The 17,928-nt window shown below is 41.6% G+C and overlaps 1 protein-coding gene across 1 annotated transcript in view; it reads left to right on the top strand.

The window, feature by feature from the left end:
- LOC308037242 (poly(rC)-binding protein 3-like) overlaps positions 1–17,928 on the top strand; it is a gene marked incomplete at its 5' end in the record, with an annotated part of 52,257 nt that overhangs the window by 15,158 nt on the left and 19,171 nt on the right. The window contains 3 exons of the mRNA XM_080338885.1: positions 6,048–6,179; positions 10,456–10,584; positions 12,877–13,020. Coding sequence (XP_080195011.1) covers positions 6,048–6,179; positions 10,456–10,584; positions 12,877–13,020 — 405 coding nt within the window. The remainder of the gene's footprint in view (positions 1–6,047; positions 6,180–10,455; positions 10,585–12,876; positions 13,021–17,928) is intronic.

The raw sequence follows: 17,928 nt of genomic DNA, 5'->3' as shown, positions 1-17,928 counted from the left end.
AACATTTGCTTCTAGTAATGTGCACTAATGGTAGGAAAAATGTCTTGGAAAATTTCTCGTCCCATTGTGGGTTTGATTTGAAAAGATTAATTGCCTAACTTGTAGCTCTGTTTTTATATTATTCCATTTGGTATTGATGTAGATTTTATATATGTCAAAATGAATATATAATTCCCTCAACTAGAAACTTTGTATTTTAAAAGCAAACTATATTATTACAATTACCGTATTTAAAGGTTGTCTTTTAAAATCAATTAAAATAAAGGCACTAAGAGCGAGGCAAGAGAGCACTCAGTTTACTGTAGAATTATAGTTCTGTGCAGATACTTACCTAAAGTTCTGGGTTCTCCTCAAGTTCCAGGGACCTACTGTGACTAGGTACGGTCGCTGCTCTAAGGGGAAACCTCACAGAAAAGGCTGCAGACTACAGAACACAAACCCTGTTCATTCAGGAGAGGATTTAAACTCCCTCTGCTTTTGCAAATCAGGTGTCCAGTTCAGGCATCTCTCTCATCCTCTGTGGAGAGACAGAGGCCCCTGCAGGAAGCAATTCATCTTCTCCTAAAGGAAGAGCCTGCAGATCAGTTGACTGAATCACCTTTAGCAGGAGAAAGGGGCTGTGTCTCTCCATCGAAGATTAGACCAGAGAAACATGAATCCCTTTCTCAAGAGTATTTATTTCTCCAAGTCAGTGAGGTCAGTGTTCACATCTTCCCATACCGCTGGGAGATGCTAGTGGTGGGAAATGTCAGTGTGTGCTTTTATTTACCTATGGTGATTGTTCACATTTACAGTAACAGGACTAGGAGAGAGCTTGTGGGTCATCACAGGCAGTTGTCTTCTAGCCTAAGCAACATGTCTTGCAGCCTCCTTCACAGTATGATAAAAAAACTAATTAGATTTATTTATTTTTCCTGATATCTGATCTACAACCTCAGTTCTCTGATAATTAGACACCTGAGTTTCACTCCTTACCTGAATTTTTTCATGAACAGTTAATGATGCAGCTTTGGTTTTGTGCCAGCACTAGCCATTACTTTAAATAATTATTGCCTTTCCATCCCTGAGGATTCCCCTCTTAAACACAGTTTCAGTAACCAGTTTTATCTCCTCACACATGTGCTTTTGCCAGAATAAATAAGCCAAGATCAGTCTTTCAGAGGATGCATTCCCCAGCCCTCTTGAGTCTCTAGTAGTCCCTTTCTACCTTTTTCCAGTTACAGTTTATGTTAAATGTGTGTGTTAATTGTGGACAGGTTGCAAATGAAGTTCCACAAGGGCTCTATTTAATGGCAGCAACAGTCCCTTATCCTGACTATCACACTAACATGTCTCTACCGCTGCTGGAAATGCCTCATCTCCTACTGTTGTCATGTTTTGCACACAACCTTGTTGTGCCTGGCAAATGTCACCAGCTCCTGTTCGAGTGTTTTCCATGGGAACCTCTTCAGTCTCAGCAGAAATTCCTGTCAGCCCACAGACAAATTACTTAAAAAAAAAAATCTGCAAATATTAATCCCACTTATATTTGTCCAATCCTTCACAAGTTTTCAGATCTTTCTCTGTGATATTCCAAACTTTCAACACGTTGATAAAGTACCCTGGTTTTGTGGTGTGGTGTATTTTATAAGAATGCTATTTATTTTTCTTACCAGTTATTAATGAGATAATAATGATTATGAGGTTGAATCCTGCAGAACAACACAAGTAATTCTTTCCAGCCCTATTTTAAAACCATCTGTTGTCATCTCCTTCTCACCTTTATATCCTATCCATCTTCTACCAATCTCTGTTTCTTCTAGTTTAAGAGGCAGCTTTGTGTAGGGTACCATACCCTCCAATCCGTGAAGATCTGGAGAGAGTAGTCCCTCTGCTCGCTACAAGAAAAATACATTCTGCTTAGGGTCTTATCCTGAAAAATGCTGAGGAAATCATTAATAGAGATAATCCCTGCCAGTTCCCACCAAAATGAGTCCCCAGTGGAAATAAAACTGTGTTTCTCATACAAACATTGAACACTCCCATCCCTACCCCACCACGCTACACCGTGTTGACTTCTAAAGTGCTGTAGCTAAAAATAGGCAAAGAAATCTGAACTTCAGGCATCCAGGTGGATTTTATGTGTATTTACCTGTGTAGATTTTAGAGGGTAGTCTGAACACTTCATCTGGATCTTAGCAAAAGGATATTGGCACACACTGCCAATCAGGTACTCTGGTTATATATTCTAAAGCATCTGTATTTAGTTTTAATGACTTCTGGTATATTTAAAAGAACGTTGGTAAAGAAAAATGTTTCTCATAATCAGATTTCCTATTATTATTCCTGTCAATAAAATGAGTTAACTGTAACAGTTTGGAGGCAAAATAAAGTACTGTTGCAGAAATTGCAAAGGAGCTAGCTACCAAATGTTATTTTTCATACCCATCTTTTTGTTGGAGATTTCTTCAGCCATTTAAAAAATTGAAAATCCGAGAATAGCCAGTGTCTAGCCCAGCTCTGGTTATCACAGCTACCTTCAAACAGAATAACAAAAGATGTATAAGTCAGACTGCTGGTTTGAGGTTTTTTTTTGTATTTCTTACACATGGCCACAGAGGGCATATCTCTGTCCCAAGAGCTCATGCACTGTAAAACCCCACTAACCAGCAGGTGACAAGGGCTCTTAAAAGGTAATTAGTCCCAAGTCTTAGTTTAGTCTACTTTAAAACAATTCCATGAATAGCTGGTTATCCACACCCATGCTATGTTGAAGATTAACATACAATATTCCTTTTTACACACTAGTTCCTTTTCACTCCTGTTATGGTTTGAGTACAGCTCTTGTAGAAGCTGATTCTAAACATGAATCCCTTCCTCATCAGCACAACTGAAACCCAGGAAGGTTGTTACCAACCAGATCCCTCCAACCTGCCTAGTATCCTTCTTCCAGTGTCCACAGCCTCAGTCCATCAACACACTCAGAATAATTGATCCTTTTCTTCTCTTTATACTAGCTGTCATCGCTAAGTTCTGTGTATCACTCCTGACACCGCAAGATGCACAGCTAGGCCTTTTCTATTTTGTTGGTTTTTACTTTCAACGTGAAGCCCTTGTACCCTTAATTTCAACCCTACAGGTCCATAGCTGGTGATAAGCAGGTCTAGGAAGACATGAGAGCCCTATAATGCTTTTCTGATTTCATCAAAAATCTCAGAATGAAGCCAGATAGAAAAACAGAAAGATCTGGAGGAGGGTTCTCTGTGTAGTCACTCTGCAGCCTTGTATCACTCTGCTTTGACAGCCTTCCTAATAAAAGTTGACTTTCTAGCAGCCTGATGGTGAATTTACAAGCTAAGTAGGTAATTGCACAAACGATATTCACTGTAGAGGAAGAAGAGAGTTGCTAAAAAATGGCACTAACCCAGGCAGACCACTGGAGTTGCAAGAGAGGGCATTTTAGAGTGGTCATTTCCAGACTGGAGACCCAAGAAATGCAGCTCTAAGTTCACTGGTGAGTGGGGCAGCTCTGGCTTTCGGTAAAAATATGAATAATCCACTGGAAGCACATGGTAGTTAAGTGCTGGAATAAGGACCAGGCAGAGCTCAGTGGTCAGATCTTCTCCAAATAAATAAGAAAAAGTTTGATGGAATCTCTTTTCATTTGCAAACAGTCATGAAGAAATTGCTCAGCTCTAGAAAGGAGGAGATAAAGGAATGGTGACAGAAGCAATTGAGGTGTTGCCTTTTTGACAAAAACTAACTGTGATAGTCATTACCAAGTGAGGAGCCATCTCACAGACTCGTTGTGCTTACTGTGAAAGTTGGCAGGTTTCACGTTTCATTTAGAAACCAGAAAAGAAGAATTTTGATACATTTTTCCCCAGAGATTTGGTAGATCTCTGAGCTGTCATTTACTTGCCTTGAGAAGCTGGTGACCATAGGGTGCCAGGAGCTAGGGAGGCTGCGAAGGTTCAGCACTGGGAGATGGCTTTGCAACCACTTCCAGGTTCCCAGTTAGCCCATCCTGGCTGAGGAGCAGCCCAGCCAAGCAGGCAGAAACCATGCAAGGTCCAGCTCTAGTGTCCTCCAGAGCCCTGAGGAAATAGATGCAATGCCACAGATAGAGGTTAAAGAAATAGGAATCTCCCAGTTTGAAAGATGACTGTTCTCTGAGAAAATTTCCAGCCTGGGAGCCTTCAGTTCTGGGGGAGATGGGGGGCAAGTTTCTGGTCATTTCACTTTTGTTGTGTTTTTAACTTGGACTGACTCCTTCATAGCTGTGCTTTTGAGCTTGCATTTTCAGGTTTTGTTCTTTTTCAGTTATGAGAAGAAAATAAAGAGAATAGCAGCTTCCACATTTTATGATGTGCTTTTGAAGGAAATAAGCTCAGTGAAGGCTCTGAGGGCAGGCCGGATATGATATGGAAGTGGGGGACATTATTAGGATCATACTGGGTGGCTGAAGAGGGTTATTCACCTACATCTGGATGATTGAGTTCCGCCACCTGACACAAATGTGATATAGTGAGGTGGTATCTTCCAACTGAAAAATTGGTATGACTTGCACTTTATTTCACATCCATGGGTGCTGCAAAATTCTGCTATCCCTCTCACTTTATTATGGATGGCAATCTCTCACTGACACAGGCACTAAACAAAATGTGAGTTACTGGCTGGCAGAGGAATGATTTGATAGCTGTCTGATGGCATGCAGCAATGCCTCATTCTGTTCAGGATTTTTTTCTTTTTCCTTTTAAGCTAAGCAAGGTCACACTGAGCCATTTCTTGTATGGAAGAACTCTACAATCACAAATGTCGAGGTACTGCAGGAACCAGTGCTGGTGTCACTGAGCTCCTGTACCGATTCAATAAGGCGTGGAGGGCTGTTTCAAGTACTTTATTTTTTTTCTAATTTGGGGTTCTGATCACAGAGTATAGGCACTTTTTTTTAACAAGTGGTAGTCTTGATAAGCAAGAATGTAGGGAATCACATCAGCTCTATCTGCCGCAACTCTTGTTGCATCATAAATTCTTTAAATGAATATGAAATGCATGTTTTCTGTCATTCCTGTCCTATACCATTTCTGTGAAGGGTGTAATTGCTATGCCATGCATAGCATCTGTGAGGTGGTCTTTTCAGCTAACAGGTAGTATTAGTAAACCACATCAAGATTCATATGAGTTGTTGGACAGGTGCTATGAAGCTTATGGTTTGGGGTGGTTTTCTGTAGTCCTAAATGCTCTCAACAGTATCCCATAATTCAGTGGGAAGGTAAGCTTTATTTCTTCCTCTGCAAAATATATTTAAAGCAATGTAAACTTTGTCACAAGTAATATATTTAAATGCTCCTGAGAATGCATAGTGTAGTTTCATTGGATGAGATACACAGATACAGATTACATAGCTGGATACAGGTAATGGCTGTTCTGCTGAGCTTTTTGTACTCTGGTTACATAGCTGTGATGCAACAGATTTTAGAAATTATATAGCACTACAAATACTTATGGATCTGATACAAAAGATAAATTAAACCTTGGGGGCAGCAAAACATTTATCAAAATAATCTAATTTTGTCTGCTTCAGATTATGCATAGATTCTTTGTCATTCTCTTTTTTAACCTTTATTTATTTTATCAAACCTGACAAGAAATTGTGTAAAATGTAAGGACATATAGTAGAAATATTCAAATTGATACGGAGGAAAAGAGACCAAATCAGGACTGGGGGGCCTGCGAACTCAAAAGCTTAAATTTTTTTTTTCCATCTGCTTTGACTGGTCTAACAACAGATACCAACTCCTCTTAATGTTACTGCAGAGACTGTCCTCTGGTCCCACAGCATGGACCTGCAACACTGACCAGCAAAGAGGTTCCTCTGGCATGAGCTGTTCATGTGGTTTGTGCTTACGGCAGGGCCGGCAGCTTTACCTGCCACAGAAACAAACCACAGCTGGTTACACATTCCCCAGGTCTTCACAGACAGCTCAGGCGTTTGCTCAGAGCCCTTCAGTACTTACCAAGAATGTCAAATCCTCCACTAACTCTAACTGACGTTGTGATTACAGGACATAAACGCATCAATGACAAACAGCACGGTGACAAGCAAACCACCTGTAACACTGCGGCTTGTCGTCCCGGCAAGTCAGTGCGGATCCCTTATAGGAAAAGGAGGTTCCAAAATCAAAGAAATCAGGGAGGTAAGTCTTGGGATGTCTGCTTGGGACCCTGGCTAGCTCGGTGTCCTACCACAGCATGCCCCCACGGCATCATCCACTGCACTTTGCTCATCGCAGAAAGATGAGGACAGACTTTTTAGCAGAGTCTGTTGTGATAGGACAAGGGGTAATGGTTTTAAACTAAAAAAGGAAACATTCAGGCTAGACATGAGGCAGAATTTTTTTACAATGAGGATGGTGAAACACTGGCACAGGTTACCCAGAGAAGTGGTAGATGCCCCATCCCTGGAAACATTTAAGGCCAGGCTGGATGGGGCTCTGAGCAATGTGATCTAGTTGAAGATGTCCCTGCTCATTGCAGGGGAGCTGGACTAGATGACCTTTGAAGGTCCCTTAGAACCCAAACTGTTCTATAATCGCAGTAAGGTGAGCATGTGCTGAGGGAAAAGCCTGGAAGAGCCCTTCCCTGGGAGAACTGGAGGCTCAGCACAGCTCTACCCTCCTACCTTCCTTGAAGCTAAAGACCACATGTGAAATTAAAAAACAGCTTTACGACATATTCGTCTATTATGCACAACTTAGCAAAGTGACAGTTCAGTGACAGAAATGGCTCATGTGGTTTTTCTCGCGGCACAGCCTCCTCCTCAGTAATACTCAGGTGATCCTTAGTTGGAGCGTTACGGCCATTTCCAAAGCAGTTACCATGGAAAGGCCTAAGAAGCAATGGAGAGTGCGGGATAGGAGATCAAATGCTTAATCTACTTTTTAGAAAAAAAGTATCTTCATCTTCTTTTTTCTCCCTGATCTCACTGTGCTACCTGACTTTATGTATTCCAAATACATATTGATTTTTTAAGTCCAGAATTTGTCTAATGGTATTCAGTCAAAGTTCTGTGCTAGCAGCCACTTTTTCCTCTAATCAGAAAATGCAAAAGTCATCATATAGTACCAGTTTGAATTCTTCCATGTGTACTCCTTCTACATTTGTGTTCATTCCAACATGGGATGAGGAGTTGAAGATCACGATAATATACTGTTAATTTTTTGTCATTTGACTATGTCAAACAAAAGCTTTTGCCAGTCTTTACCACAGTGAAACCAATTTTTTTTATCTCAAATGGTGATTAAAGACAGTAGGTTTCAGTGAGCTTTAAAGTTTAATTTCAAATGTGAAAAAAGTTAATGGATATTTGTCTACCAAAGAAAATTTTATCAAATGTAAAAAAAGAGAGTGGAAAATCCTTTGATCAAAATTTTGTATCCAGAATTTGCTATGAAGTGTTAGTTTATGGTAGCCTTGGAAGGAAAGGTGATGACAGAGAGCAGTTAAATGTCTCATCCTCTTGGCTTTCAAGTTCTTCCAAATACTTTCATTTCAATTCCAATTTGATTGTCCCAAGATTTTTTTAACAAATTTCCCTCTGAAGCCGTATCTTCACCTTTCAGGATTTGGCCACTACTGAAAGGGTCTTTGCTTGCATGCAGGGCAGTAAAAGCAGTGTGTAACACTTCATCAGCTGACGGAGCTGTCAAAAGCTGTTTCCGAGTTTTTGTTGCCAAGCAAGCAACATGGTGTTCCTCCTTGTGCCTTTTGCTTTGTAAACTGTGTTGGTGAAAACAAGCCAAGGTTGTCTGTTGTAAACTCACAGAAAAACAACTCAGAGCCCTGCCATTCGAAGGGCTCTCTGTGCTTACTGAGACCTGCAAATAAAAGGCAATTACAAACTGGATTTTTTTTCTTGGAATACTGTTTCTTTATTTTTCATCACAGAGTTTGGGAGCTATGCCTCCCAGTAGTCCTTAGTTGTCAAGCCAGCTTTAGAGATCTGGAAGAATTAAGTCACTTAACGACACTGAGGGGAGGAGAACATTATTTCTGTGCAGATGTTGGGGTCATAGGAAACCCTTTGTAGAAATGTGAGAAGACACTTGTGTGTCGAAATACATTTCCTGGGTGGAAGGTGCTCTGTTTGTCTTAGGCACGGGACATTTCTGGCTCAGGTTCTGCCCAGCCACTGGACTCTTGGTGTCTGCAGCAGGTCAAAGCCCTCAAGCAGCCACACGCTCTCACCCTGGTAGGCTGAAGGCGAATCTCCTGGAAGAGGCAGAGCTACTGTCTGAGCACACGGTCAGAGGCAACCTCAGCCATGAGACATGACTCCGCTTGGTCCTCCAGATCTTTTAGGTGTCCAAGAGAACTCTCAGGCAGCAGGAATCAAACTGATTTCTTAATTATATTAAAATAGGAGCAGACGTGAGTGTGAACCATATTCAGCTGTAGGTTTTACAGCTGTCAATACTTTGGATTTTATTTTAAATATTGGTAAACTCATGCAGAGCACTGGGTGAGTACTTTTAGGGCACAGACTTTTAGAGGTGAGATTGGTCTGTTGGTCTGTGTACATTCAATGACTGAAGTGATTATTCTGGTGAGCACAGTTTCAGAAACAAACACCTCCTAGTCTAGTGCAAGGAAGTAAGAGAATAGTGTTTGGCCAAATATGTATTTCAATAAGGCTAATGTAGTGAGAAGTCACACCGCACATTTTCGTAAGTATAAGGGTAATGGACAAAATATTACTCATTTTTTCATTGCTGACATGTGACCAATGTCAAAGAATAACCAAGATTGGCACTGGAAGCAAATGCATAAATGACTGTAGTATTTGTCAGAGTATTTTGTGCTAGATGTGTGGATACCCAGAACTGAACATTTAACAGCAAATATGATCAAACAGAAAAAAAAAAAAGACAGCATCCATCTCAAGATGTGGTCTAATTTCATAATCACACAACACACTGAGCAGCAATTCCATGAGGGATGGTCTTTTGTGTTCAGTCTTGTACCAGGAACAACATGTAGGGTTGCTGTACTATTTTCAATATAAGATTAAAAAAAAAAAAAGAAAAAAAAGGAAGAAAAGCATGACTGATTGATCAAATTATGGTGAAATTCCAAAGCCCATTATAGAGCGAGGAATTGATATTCTGGCCTTAAACAGAACTAGTGAACAGAAGATACAATCAGTAATTCAATCAGTCTTCGGAAAGAAGAATAACATGTGTTGTATATACCAGCAGGAAAACGAATTAACTCCTTGCTGACTGACATGAAGCCAATGGTTACTGAAAATGCTTTTTTTAAAAGCCAAAAATATTGCATTGCAGTAATAGTCAGGAATATATTTTGTTTGTAACACATGAAAGTGCTAACTCAATATGAAGGCCTTTCAGCATGTTTGTGAAATAATTCCAAGGACTGGTTTGGCCTCATGTGTTTTTTTCTTTCTTTGAGGTGTTTTGGTTTGTTTTTTTGTTAACTAAGTTATATTAGTGCCAAGATCAAATTTAAAAATAAAACTCCAAACTGGCTCATTACCACTTGGGTTCATTAACGAGCTAAAAGTTGATGATGTGCATATATTTAATCCACATTAATTATAATTTAGAAGTGCTTCTGTACCATTCTGAGATATCCCAGAGCATAAGGCAGCTCGAAATTTCATCCAGGGACACAAGTCAGCTATTAGTAGACTAAATGGCCATTTATCTGCAATTCCTTTCATTAGCAGGCCTTCTTCAGTTATCAGCATTTTTTCCTTTTTTTCTTTTTATTATTGAAAAGTACTACATTTCACCTTTTTCATTTTTCAGTCAGCATTGCAAATATCTGTCTTTGAGGGGGTTAACAGACTTGTCCTGAAATTCAGGTTAACGGCTGTTGAGGACTAATCTTCCTAGGATGGGAGTGTTTGCAAATTGGCTTGAACAGGCAAATCCATGTCCTGCAAGACCCCAATTACCCTGTCTAGGCAGGATTTTGCATATCATGTATCTCGTAAAGAAAAGACAGAAAGTTTAGAGGTGCCTCCCCTCCATCACATCAATGAATCACTGGGTTTTGAGAGGCATCATGTTCTACAGCTTCCTCGCAAGGGGAGGAGGAGAGGCAAGCACAGATCTCTTCTCTCTGATGACCAGTGACAGAACCTGAGGGAATGTCAGGAAGATGTGCCGGGGAGGTTTAGGCTGGACATCAGGAAAAGGTTCTTCACCCAGAAGGTGGTGGAGCACTGTAACAGGCTCCCTGGGTGGGTAGTCAAGGCCCCAAGCCTGACAGTGTTCAAGAAGAGACTGGACATCACCTCAGACACAAGGTGTGAATTTTGGGGTTGCTCTATGCAGGGACAGGAGCTGGACTCGATGATCCTTGTGGGTCCCTTCCAACTCAGGACATTCTGTGATTCTATGGTGATCTGCCCAGCGGTGACACTCTCTTCCTTTGTCTCTGCTCAAGTCTACAGGAGCCCAGGTGCAGGTGGCAGGGGACATGTTGCCAAACTCAACGGAGCGTGCTGTGACTATATCAGGCACCCCTGACGCCATTATCCAGTGTGTGAAACAAATATGCGTGGTTATGCTGGAGGTAAGTGAGCGCTGGTTATACCACTTCTCACTCGGGAGATGCTCAAACACATCATTAATTTTCAAGCGCCCTGGGTTCCCCAGGGGTGCTACCTGCCCTTCCCATGCCAGGATTTCAAGAGGACTTGGTTAGACTGTGCCTTTCCTGGTGTTTGAGAGCTTCCCTTGGCAGGGTTTAGCAATCAGAGATCAGGGCTGTCATGTTACTGTCAAACAACAAATCATGTCCAGCATGGAGCTGCATGCAGCCCATTCTGAGAGAAAAGCATTTTATTCGGATGCAGAATAGGGCTGAAAACGTCTACATCTTGTTTTAAATAGGAATAATTCTGACTAACGTAATTTAGATTTACCAGGACTTTTTGCTTCCTTAGGGTCAAGTCATTGCATATGGCCAGAATGTTTCATTTTCATGGCAGTTGTTTACCTCTTAAATTAAATAATAGTAAATTAATGCATATAAAAATCTAGGCATTTTAATACCTGTTGAAAATGCCCATAATTTCATACATTTCTTAACTGATCAACTTGAATAGAAGTTTGAAAAAAAAATTTGCAAATCAAAAAGAAATATTTTGACCTCGTAACTATAAGTTTTAACACAGAACTTGAAGCATCTCTACTTTTATAACATTTTCTGCTGGAAAAGTTTCTGTGTTTTTTTGCTTTGGTTCGTTTTTTTTCCTAAAGCTAGTCAATGGCTGTGTCATTATGATCTCTGACACCCTACTGTGCTGTTATGCTTTTAAGAGGGGAGAAGCAGGAGGGTATTTGTGACAGCACTGTTGGTTGTTCGGAAGCATGCAACGGATCAAAATGGCACACAGCTTTTGCATCAAAATGTCATACAGCCTAATGCAAATAGAAGTATAAAAATTAATAAATCCCCTGTGTTTAACTGGGGAAAAGTGAGTCTTGCTTCATTTTTTTTAACTACTGCGAAGAAAGGTTGTGGAGTCTCCTTCTCTGGAGACATTCAAAACCTGCCTGGACATGTTCCTGTGCGACCTCACCTAGGCGTTCCTGCTCCAGCAGGGGGATTGGACTAGATGATCTTTTGAGGTCCCTTCCAATCCCAAACATACTGTGATACTGTGAAAGAATTTCTTAATAAAAATGCAAGAAAACAAAAAAAATATTAAAAAATAATTTTAGTTTGTTAGAGATGGAGTACATGATGGCAATAGTTATCAGCTCTGTGAATACAGTGTATAGTCTGATGTACAACTGACATTCATGGAATGAAGAGTTATTTGCAAAACAAGATGAGTGAAGCCACTTCTCAAAACCAGAAAGACACAGTCCTATTTTGCCACAGGTAGAGCCACTTTTTAAATAGCATTTAAAATGTTGACATAAGAAGTACTTAGTTTTAACACAAGTCAAAACACAAGCAGCACTAAGACGACACTGGCTTAACTAGAGTTTGGTTCCTCAAACATTTAAATAACTCAGAAAATTTATGTGCTTTAATTTGCAGCATATATTTATTTTGGCAACAAACACTTTCATTGACAAGAAATACCTAATATATTAATTAATGGAAGTGATATTGTTTTTATCTTCTTTGGTTGCGGTTAATGCCCTGAAACCAGGGCACCATTCTGCTAGGTGTTGCGCAGAAAGTTTGAAGCCTTTTTTAACAAGCAGATCCTTCTGTTTTATTGATGAGGAGAAAGTTAGCTTTAGTCAGGGGCTTTTCCTTTGGGTCCCTGCCTTAGTCTACAGGGAAAAAACTCTTTCCATGCATTAGGAAGGCCGTGGTTACGCTCCTGCTGCAGCCAGGAGGATTTTTCTTCAACCTTTCAGCTCAGTCAGACAAAATGCAAGGTCAGGCCGGTCATCTGCAATTGAACAAGTGACTTGAATTAGTAAAACAAGAAACCTTGATGAGTAGCAGTGTAGGAAAGATGGATAAGCAGGAGATGTGCTCTGTGTTAACAAAGTGAGAGCATGGGCTAGATTCTTCCAAAACCTCAACAAATTTCAAAATTGTGCCCATGTTTCCTGAAATGCCTTGACATGCTTAATGAAGCTTCATAGCTTCATCCATGGAAGCCACACGAACCAGCGCTCCCCGGTTTGGCTGTGCAGTTGGGACCTCAGCTCTTCCCCGGGAAGGCCAGACAACTGGCCGCCATCTTGCTTTTGGACTGATGGGGTGGAGGGCAGGGTGGGGTGGGCTGGGTTAGCTGCATGCCTTGTTGTCTGAAGTGACCAAGATAAGGAGTGATCTTTTTAACAGAGCTCTGCTTCATTATGCATTTTGATCATTTTGTGTTTTTGTCTACAGTCCCCACCCAAAGGTGCCACCATCCCCTACCGTCCCAAACCTGCCTCTGCACCTATCATTTTTGCAGGTGGCCAGGTAAGAGCAGACACCATTTTGGCTTCAGCTGGAAACCACACCGTCTTGGCCCAACCTCAGCCAGCGCCTGTTAGTTTTCAACATTTACTCTTTTTTGCCTGGTATAGTATTGATGTGCTTTGTCTACTCTGTGTGCTTGTAGTTGGCAGGAAAGGGGGACACTGCATTGCAAACTTGACACAAAATTCTGATTACTGGTATTTTACCAAAATTTAAAATTTTCTTCTGTAATTAGGAAAAGTTTGCCCTTCTGCAAATTGAGAGGTATTCAAATGAGATGCTCCCTGAGTGGGACAAAATTACGTGCTGTAGGGGTTGGTTTTTTCACTCTTAACTTGCAGCTCCATCAGAAGTACAAGCAGTTTTGTCACCCTGTCAGAGATTATCAAACAAAGCTGCTCACAAAATGCATAATTTTTTCTCTCATAGTTTTCGTATTTTTTAGGACCAAATAGTGTATTTTGCAGTAAAAATTTGCACGCATGTAATTCCAGCTGCTTATAGTTTCTCAGAACCTGGTAGCAATGGGGTTCTGAGATTAAAGGAACTGCATACGTGCACGTGCAAACCTTCCCAGCCATGGCGTGCAACAGCCTAATCGATAACACAGAACTTTCTTGTTTTGGTTTGGTTTTGGTTTTGTTTTGTTTTACACAGTGAAGTTTTGATGATTCCCCATTCATTTTAAGCTATATCAGTCAGGATTCTCATCTGCCCTTAAAACCCCAAATGCAATGTGGCTCTTCCTTGCCTTTTGATAATGCTCTGAAATGGATCTGCAACATGCCACTAAGACATGGCGGGAATTTGCTCTGCCATCACCTGTTGCAGGGGGAATGCAGTTTTAGTAAGTCATGAGCCAGCAATGAACACAGCTGATATGTACCCTAAAAACACCGCAGGAGGCTCACAAATGGGACCCGTACAGCCAACAGCCTAAGAGCAGCAATGCCCAGATACGTGCAAAGGTGGAGTGAGATTCTGCAAGCCCTGCCCAACCCAAGGAGAAACTGATCTCCTTAATCTGGCCTAGGGGAAGGCAGCCATCTCTGTACTTGGGATTCACGTATGTTAAGCCCCTCTGGCAGCGCGACACCCCCACTCAGCCAAATCTTTTCCCCTATATAATGGCAAGGCACATTTTTAAGCAGTTACCCAGTGGGAAGAGCCACTCACGTGCATGGTGGAACATCCACAAGCAGGTCCCACCTCCCCTCCCAGTAGTCCAGCCCAAGTCATTGCCATGTCTCATCCCAGTAGGCAATTCAGAGGTCATTTGAGAAGCCAGACATGGGGTTCCTGGTGGGGCTGCTGGTATCAGTGGTGGTGCAGCAACTGGTGCCTCTCTGATCTGATGGTTTGTAAGGAAGCTCCTGTACATCTCAAGCGTATATCAAAGTGCCATTGCTTCCTACAGGCCCTTGTAATGAGCTTTCTCTGAACTTTTGTCTCAGAGTTTTACTTTCTACTCTGTAAGGATACATTGTGATGTATATCTGGATTTTCATAATCTGGATGTAGTAGCTTTCAGTTCCTGGTGTTCAAGGCTACCACTCTTAGTTGTCTTCAAAATACAAAACCTGCTTCCTTAGTGACCAAAGTTGAATTGAAATTTAAAATTATTTGCCAGAAATTGGTCTATGACTGAAAGTTCAAAATAATTTACTCCATATATATATCAAGGTTACACTGCAGTGCTTTCCTTTAAGAATATGTGTGTGTATATATGCAGCAGTCCGTGCTACCAGTATTGTAATTACCACTATCTTCAAAGATTGTTTCTGTATGTGATTACTTGAAAATATTAAAACTGCTAGAGTAATTCGAGCAGTTTGTATAAATAATTGAAAGTGTCCTATTTTAAGGCCAAATAGCTCTTTTCATCTTCAGTTCTACCAGTTAAAAAGTGTTCTCACTTTTCTAATGCAACCTTGTTTATGTGAGGAAGAGTGTAGGAGATAGACACTTTCTGTGTGGTTTGAATTTAGTCTGTGATTAAGCAAACTTTGTAAGAAAAAACCTAAGGAGTGTTTGGGAATCAGTATGGAAGGACACTTTACCAAACTTTCATAGGTGGATATTGATACTGAAAATAAAATTATATCAGCAGTGCTAATTCTACCCAAACTTTCGGCTACAGTATCAGATGTTATTTTTTCATTCTAAATTACACCATGGCTATCCTGAAAGATTTTGATTTGTTTAATGCTTGCATAGCAAACAACACTAGCAAAATCACATTTCCAGTTCTCCTTAGTAAGTTGGGGTTTTTCTGCTTTAAGTATAGTTTTTAATTCTCTTGTGCTTCTTCGATACTGCATTGCATAACAGTACTAAAAGGAGGTTCCTGAACACTGTCCTGCCTTGCTCTACCCCTTACCGATATTTAGCATATGCAGTGATTGAAAATGAAAATATCCAACACTCCTGCCTGAGGGAAACAAATGGGAAATTTCTACCAACTGTGCTATGTTGCTGTTTGGATGGGTACTTGCAGGGTACAGCTTTGATTCATGCCTCATAGCAATTTTACGGTTTAAATTGAGGAAGATTTGCAGACCAAGTCATTCCTGTGTCAGTATGACAGTAGGAAAGTTGCCTTTGACTTTGATGGAGCAGACCCGTAGCTCATGTCCTTAGTGAAATGTTACAGCACAGATGTCTCCATAGCCTCCACCAGGCTTGTACTTGGCGTGCCTGAGCCATGGAAGGGCAGAGTTCCTCTGCTAAGGGATAAAGCAGTTAAAGACAGTTTTTCTCAATCTAAATCAATCAACTGACCTTTCGGGAGCCTAAGAAGTGAAGAGCGCTTTTTTTTGTTGTTGTTAACTGGGAAAGAAAATTCAAGACCCATCTTGTTCATGCTGCTCTGATGGTTTTCATTGACAGCCAAATAAGGGCTAGATTGATCTCTGAACGTTCATTATTTCTGTTATTTCTCCCATTTGTTTGCTTCCTCATATGTATACATGGAAGTATGAGGGAGGAGAGCAATGAGGAAAGGGGTGACTTCTGTTAGGTTCGCTGCTGGTTTTTCCGCAGTGGTTTCTTGCTGATTTGCAGACCACGACTTGGGAAGCACTCATGTAAAAGATATTTAAAGTAAAGCCATGATCAGAAAGGACTTACGATCTAGCACAGAGGCGCAGAGACCAAAGTGTGTTTTCCAAACCTGCTGTTTGCTCATGGACCTAAGCCCCTGCCCAGCACTGTTTCCAGCTGTAACCTCCCTGAGGCCATGCACAGAGCCCCCACTCAACAAAGCAACGAAAAATCTCCTTAAGGTTGTCCTCATTTGGTGAAACAAACACATGCTTTGCTTGCTTGAACACATGCTTGCTTAAGACTCCACTGACGGCAGAGATCACCTGTTTCAGTGGACTAAAACCTTTTCTTGTCATTTATAAACAATCAGTAATGACCATCCTCTGTAGATGCATGTGGGTATGTGTGCCCGTGAGCATCCCATTGAGCCTGGTCACACACTTCTGTCTAAAAACTGTTGGTGTGCATAATGTTAGCCAGATTGCACCCTTGCTTTATCAGTAATTTAAAAACTAAATGAAATGTTTCTTCTCCAGAAGGGAAATTCTGCTGCAAAAATGTGCATCAAGCAGTTGAGGCATTAAAGGTTTTAATATCTGAACTCCATTAAATGAATTGTTTTATCATATGCAAAGGATTCATTACTTACTAAGAGGTCTTTTGTCAAATAAGCATTTTGCCAACTAAGCTAATGAGCTCTGTTCCTGTTTATAATTCTCCCACTACAAATATTTATACATTATAATTTGTCTTTCTGCTTTCCTGCCTGTCTAAGCACAAGCACATTAAAATTTTTCTGACATGTCATTCCTCTCAGAAAAGCCCTAGAGGATATAATAGAAAATTATAAACTCTCTGTAGTTTTTTCTTTGTAGGCCATTACAGAGAGTTGAACAGAGCCAGCAGGAAAGACAAAGGGCTGTGCTAACTGGTGCCAGACATGCCACTGTGTCCCTCCTCATGTGCTTTATTTGCATCCTACACCTCACCCCAGCATTGCCAGAAGTGATGCCAGAAACTCTACCCATTGCACTGCTCTTGTGGTGCAGAGACTGGATTTGGAAGGGGGACATTTGGCTTCTTCTGGAACAGGCTGCCCAGAGTGGAGTCTCCTTCTCTGGAGATATTCAAAACTCACGTGGACATATTCCTGTGCAATCTGCTCTGGGTGAACCTGCTTTAGCAGGTGGGTTGGACTAGATATCTCCAGAGGTCCCTTCCAACCCAAATCATTCTGTGATTCTGTAGAAGACCACCATGCTGGGGTTCTCCATCATGCTCCTATCTCCAGACTGGTGTGCTGACCCCCTGCCCAGGCACTGCAGGACAGGCTGCCATCCAGCACATGTGCTCACCTACCTGCTGGGATAGCAGCCAGGGGCACGAGCCCCGTGGGGTGCACCGGGGCACACATTTGCTGGCATTTAGCACCTGTGGCTGTCATTAGCCAGATGAGGTCAGAGTCACAGAATCACAGAATGTTAGGGATTGGAAGGGACCTCGAAAGATGACTGAGAGCCATCTGGCATGTGTCCCCACTAACGGCAGTCAGGAGCTGGATTGCAGGGTACTCCCTGGGCAGGTCTGCCCCATCCTTGCTGCCCTGTTGCTGCTTTGGTATCAGCATCTCCCTGCGGGTGTGTGTAGCATTGGGAGGGGAAGCAACCACCCCCCATGCTCCTTGACCCCAGTTCTGCCCTCAGGAGATGGAGCTGGACTAAAGAGGTCCTGAGGACCAAGGTTATCAGAGTTGAGGCAGCAGCACTTGGTTTCCCTTGCTTGCAAGGGGTACGTGGGCAGCCCAAGAGAGATCTTGGGCATTATCAGCATTATCAGGCAGCATAAGACAATTAAGCTTCACTGGGCATTGAAGGTGATGTGGGTGACATTTGCCTGGGGAGCCAGGAGGAGCGTTTCTGATGAGAACAGGAA

The sequence above is a fragment of the Nesoenas mayeri genome (genome assembly GCF_963082525.1).
Source record: "Nesoenas mayeri genome assembly, chromosome: 2".
In the NCBI taxonomy this organism is placed as follows: Eukaryota; Metazoa; Chordata; class Aves; order Columbiformes; family Columbidae; genus Nesoenas; species Nesoenas mayeri.
This window is presented reverse-complemented; position numbering and strand designations above follow the sequence as displayed.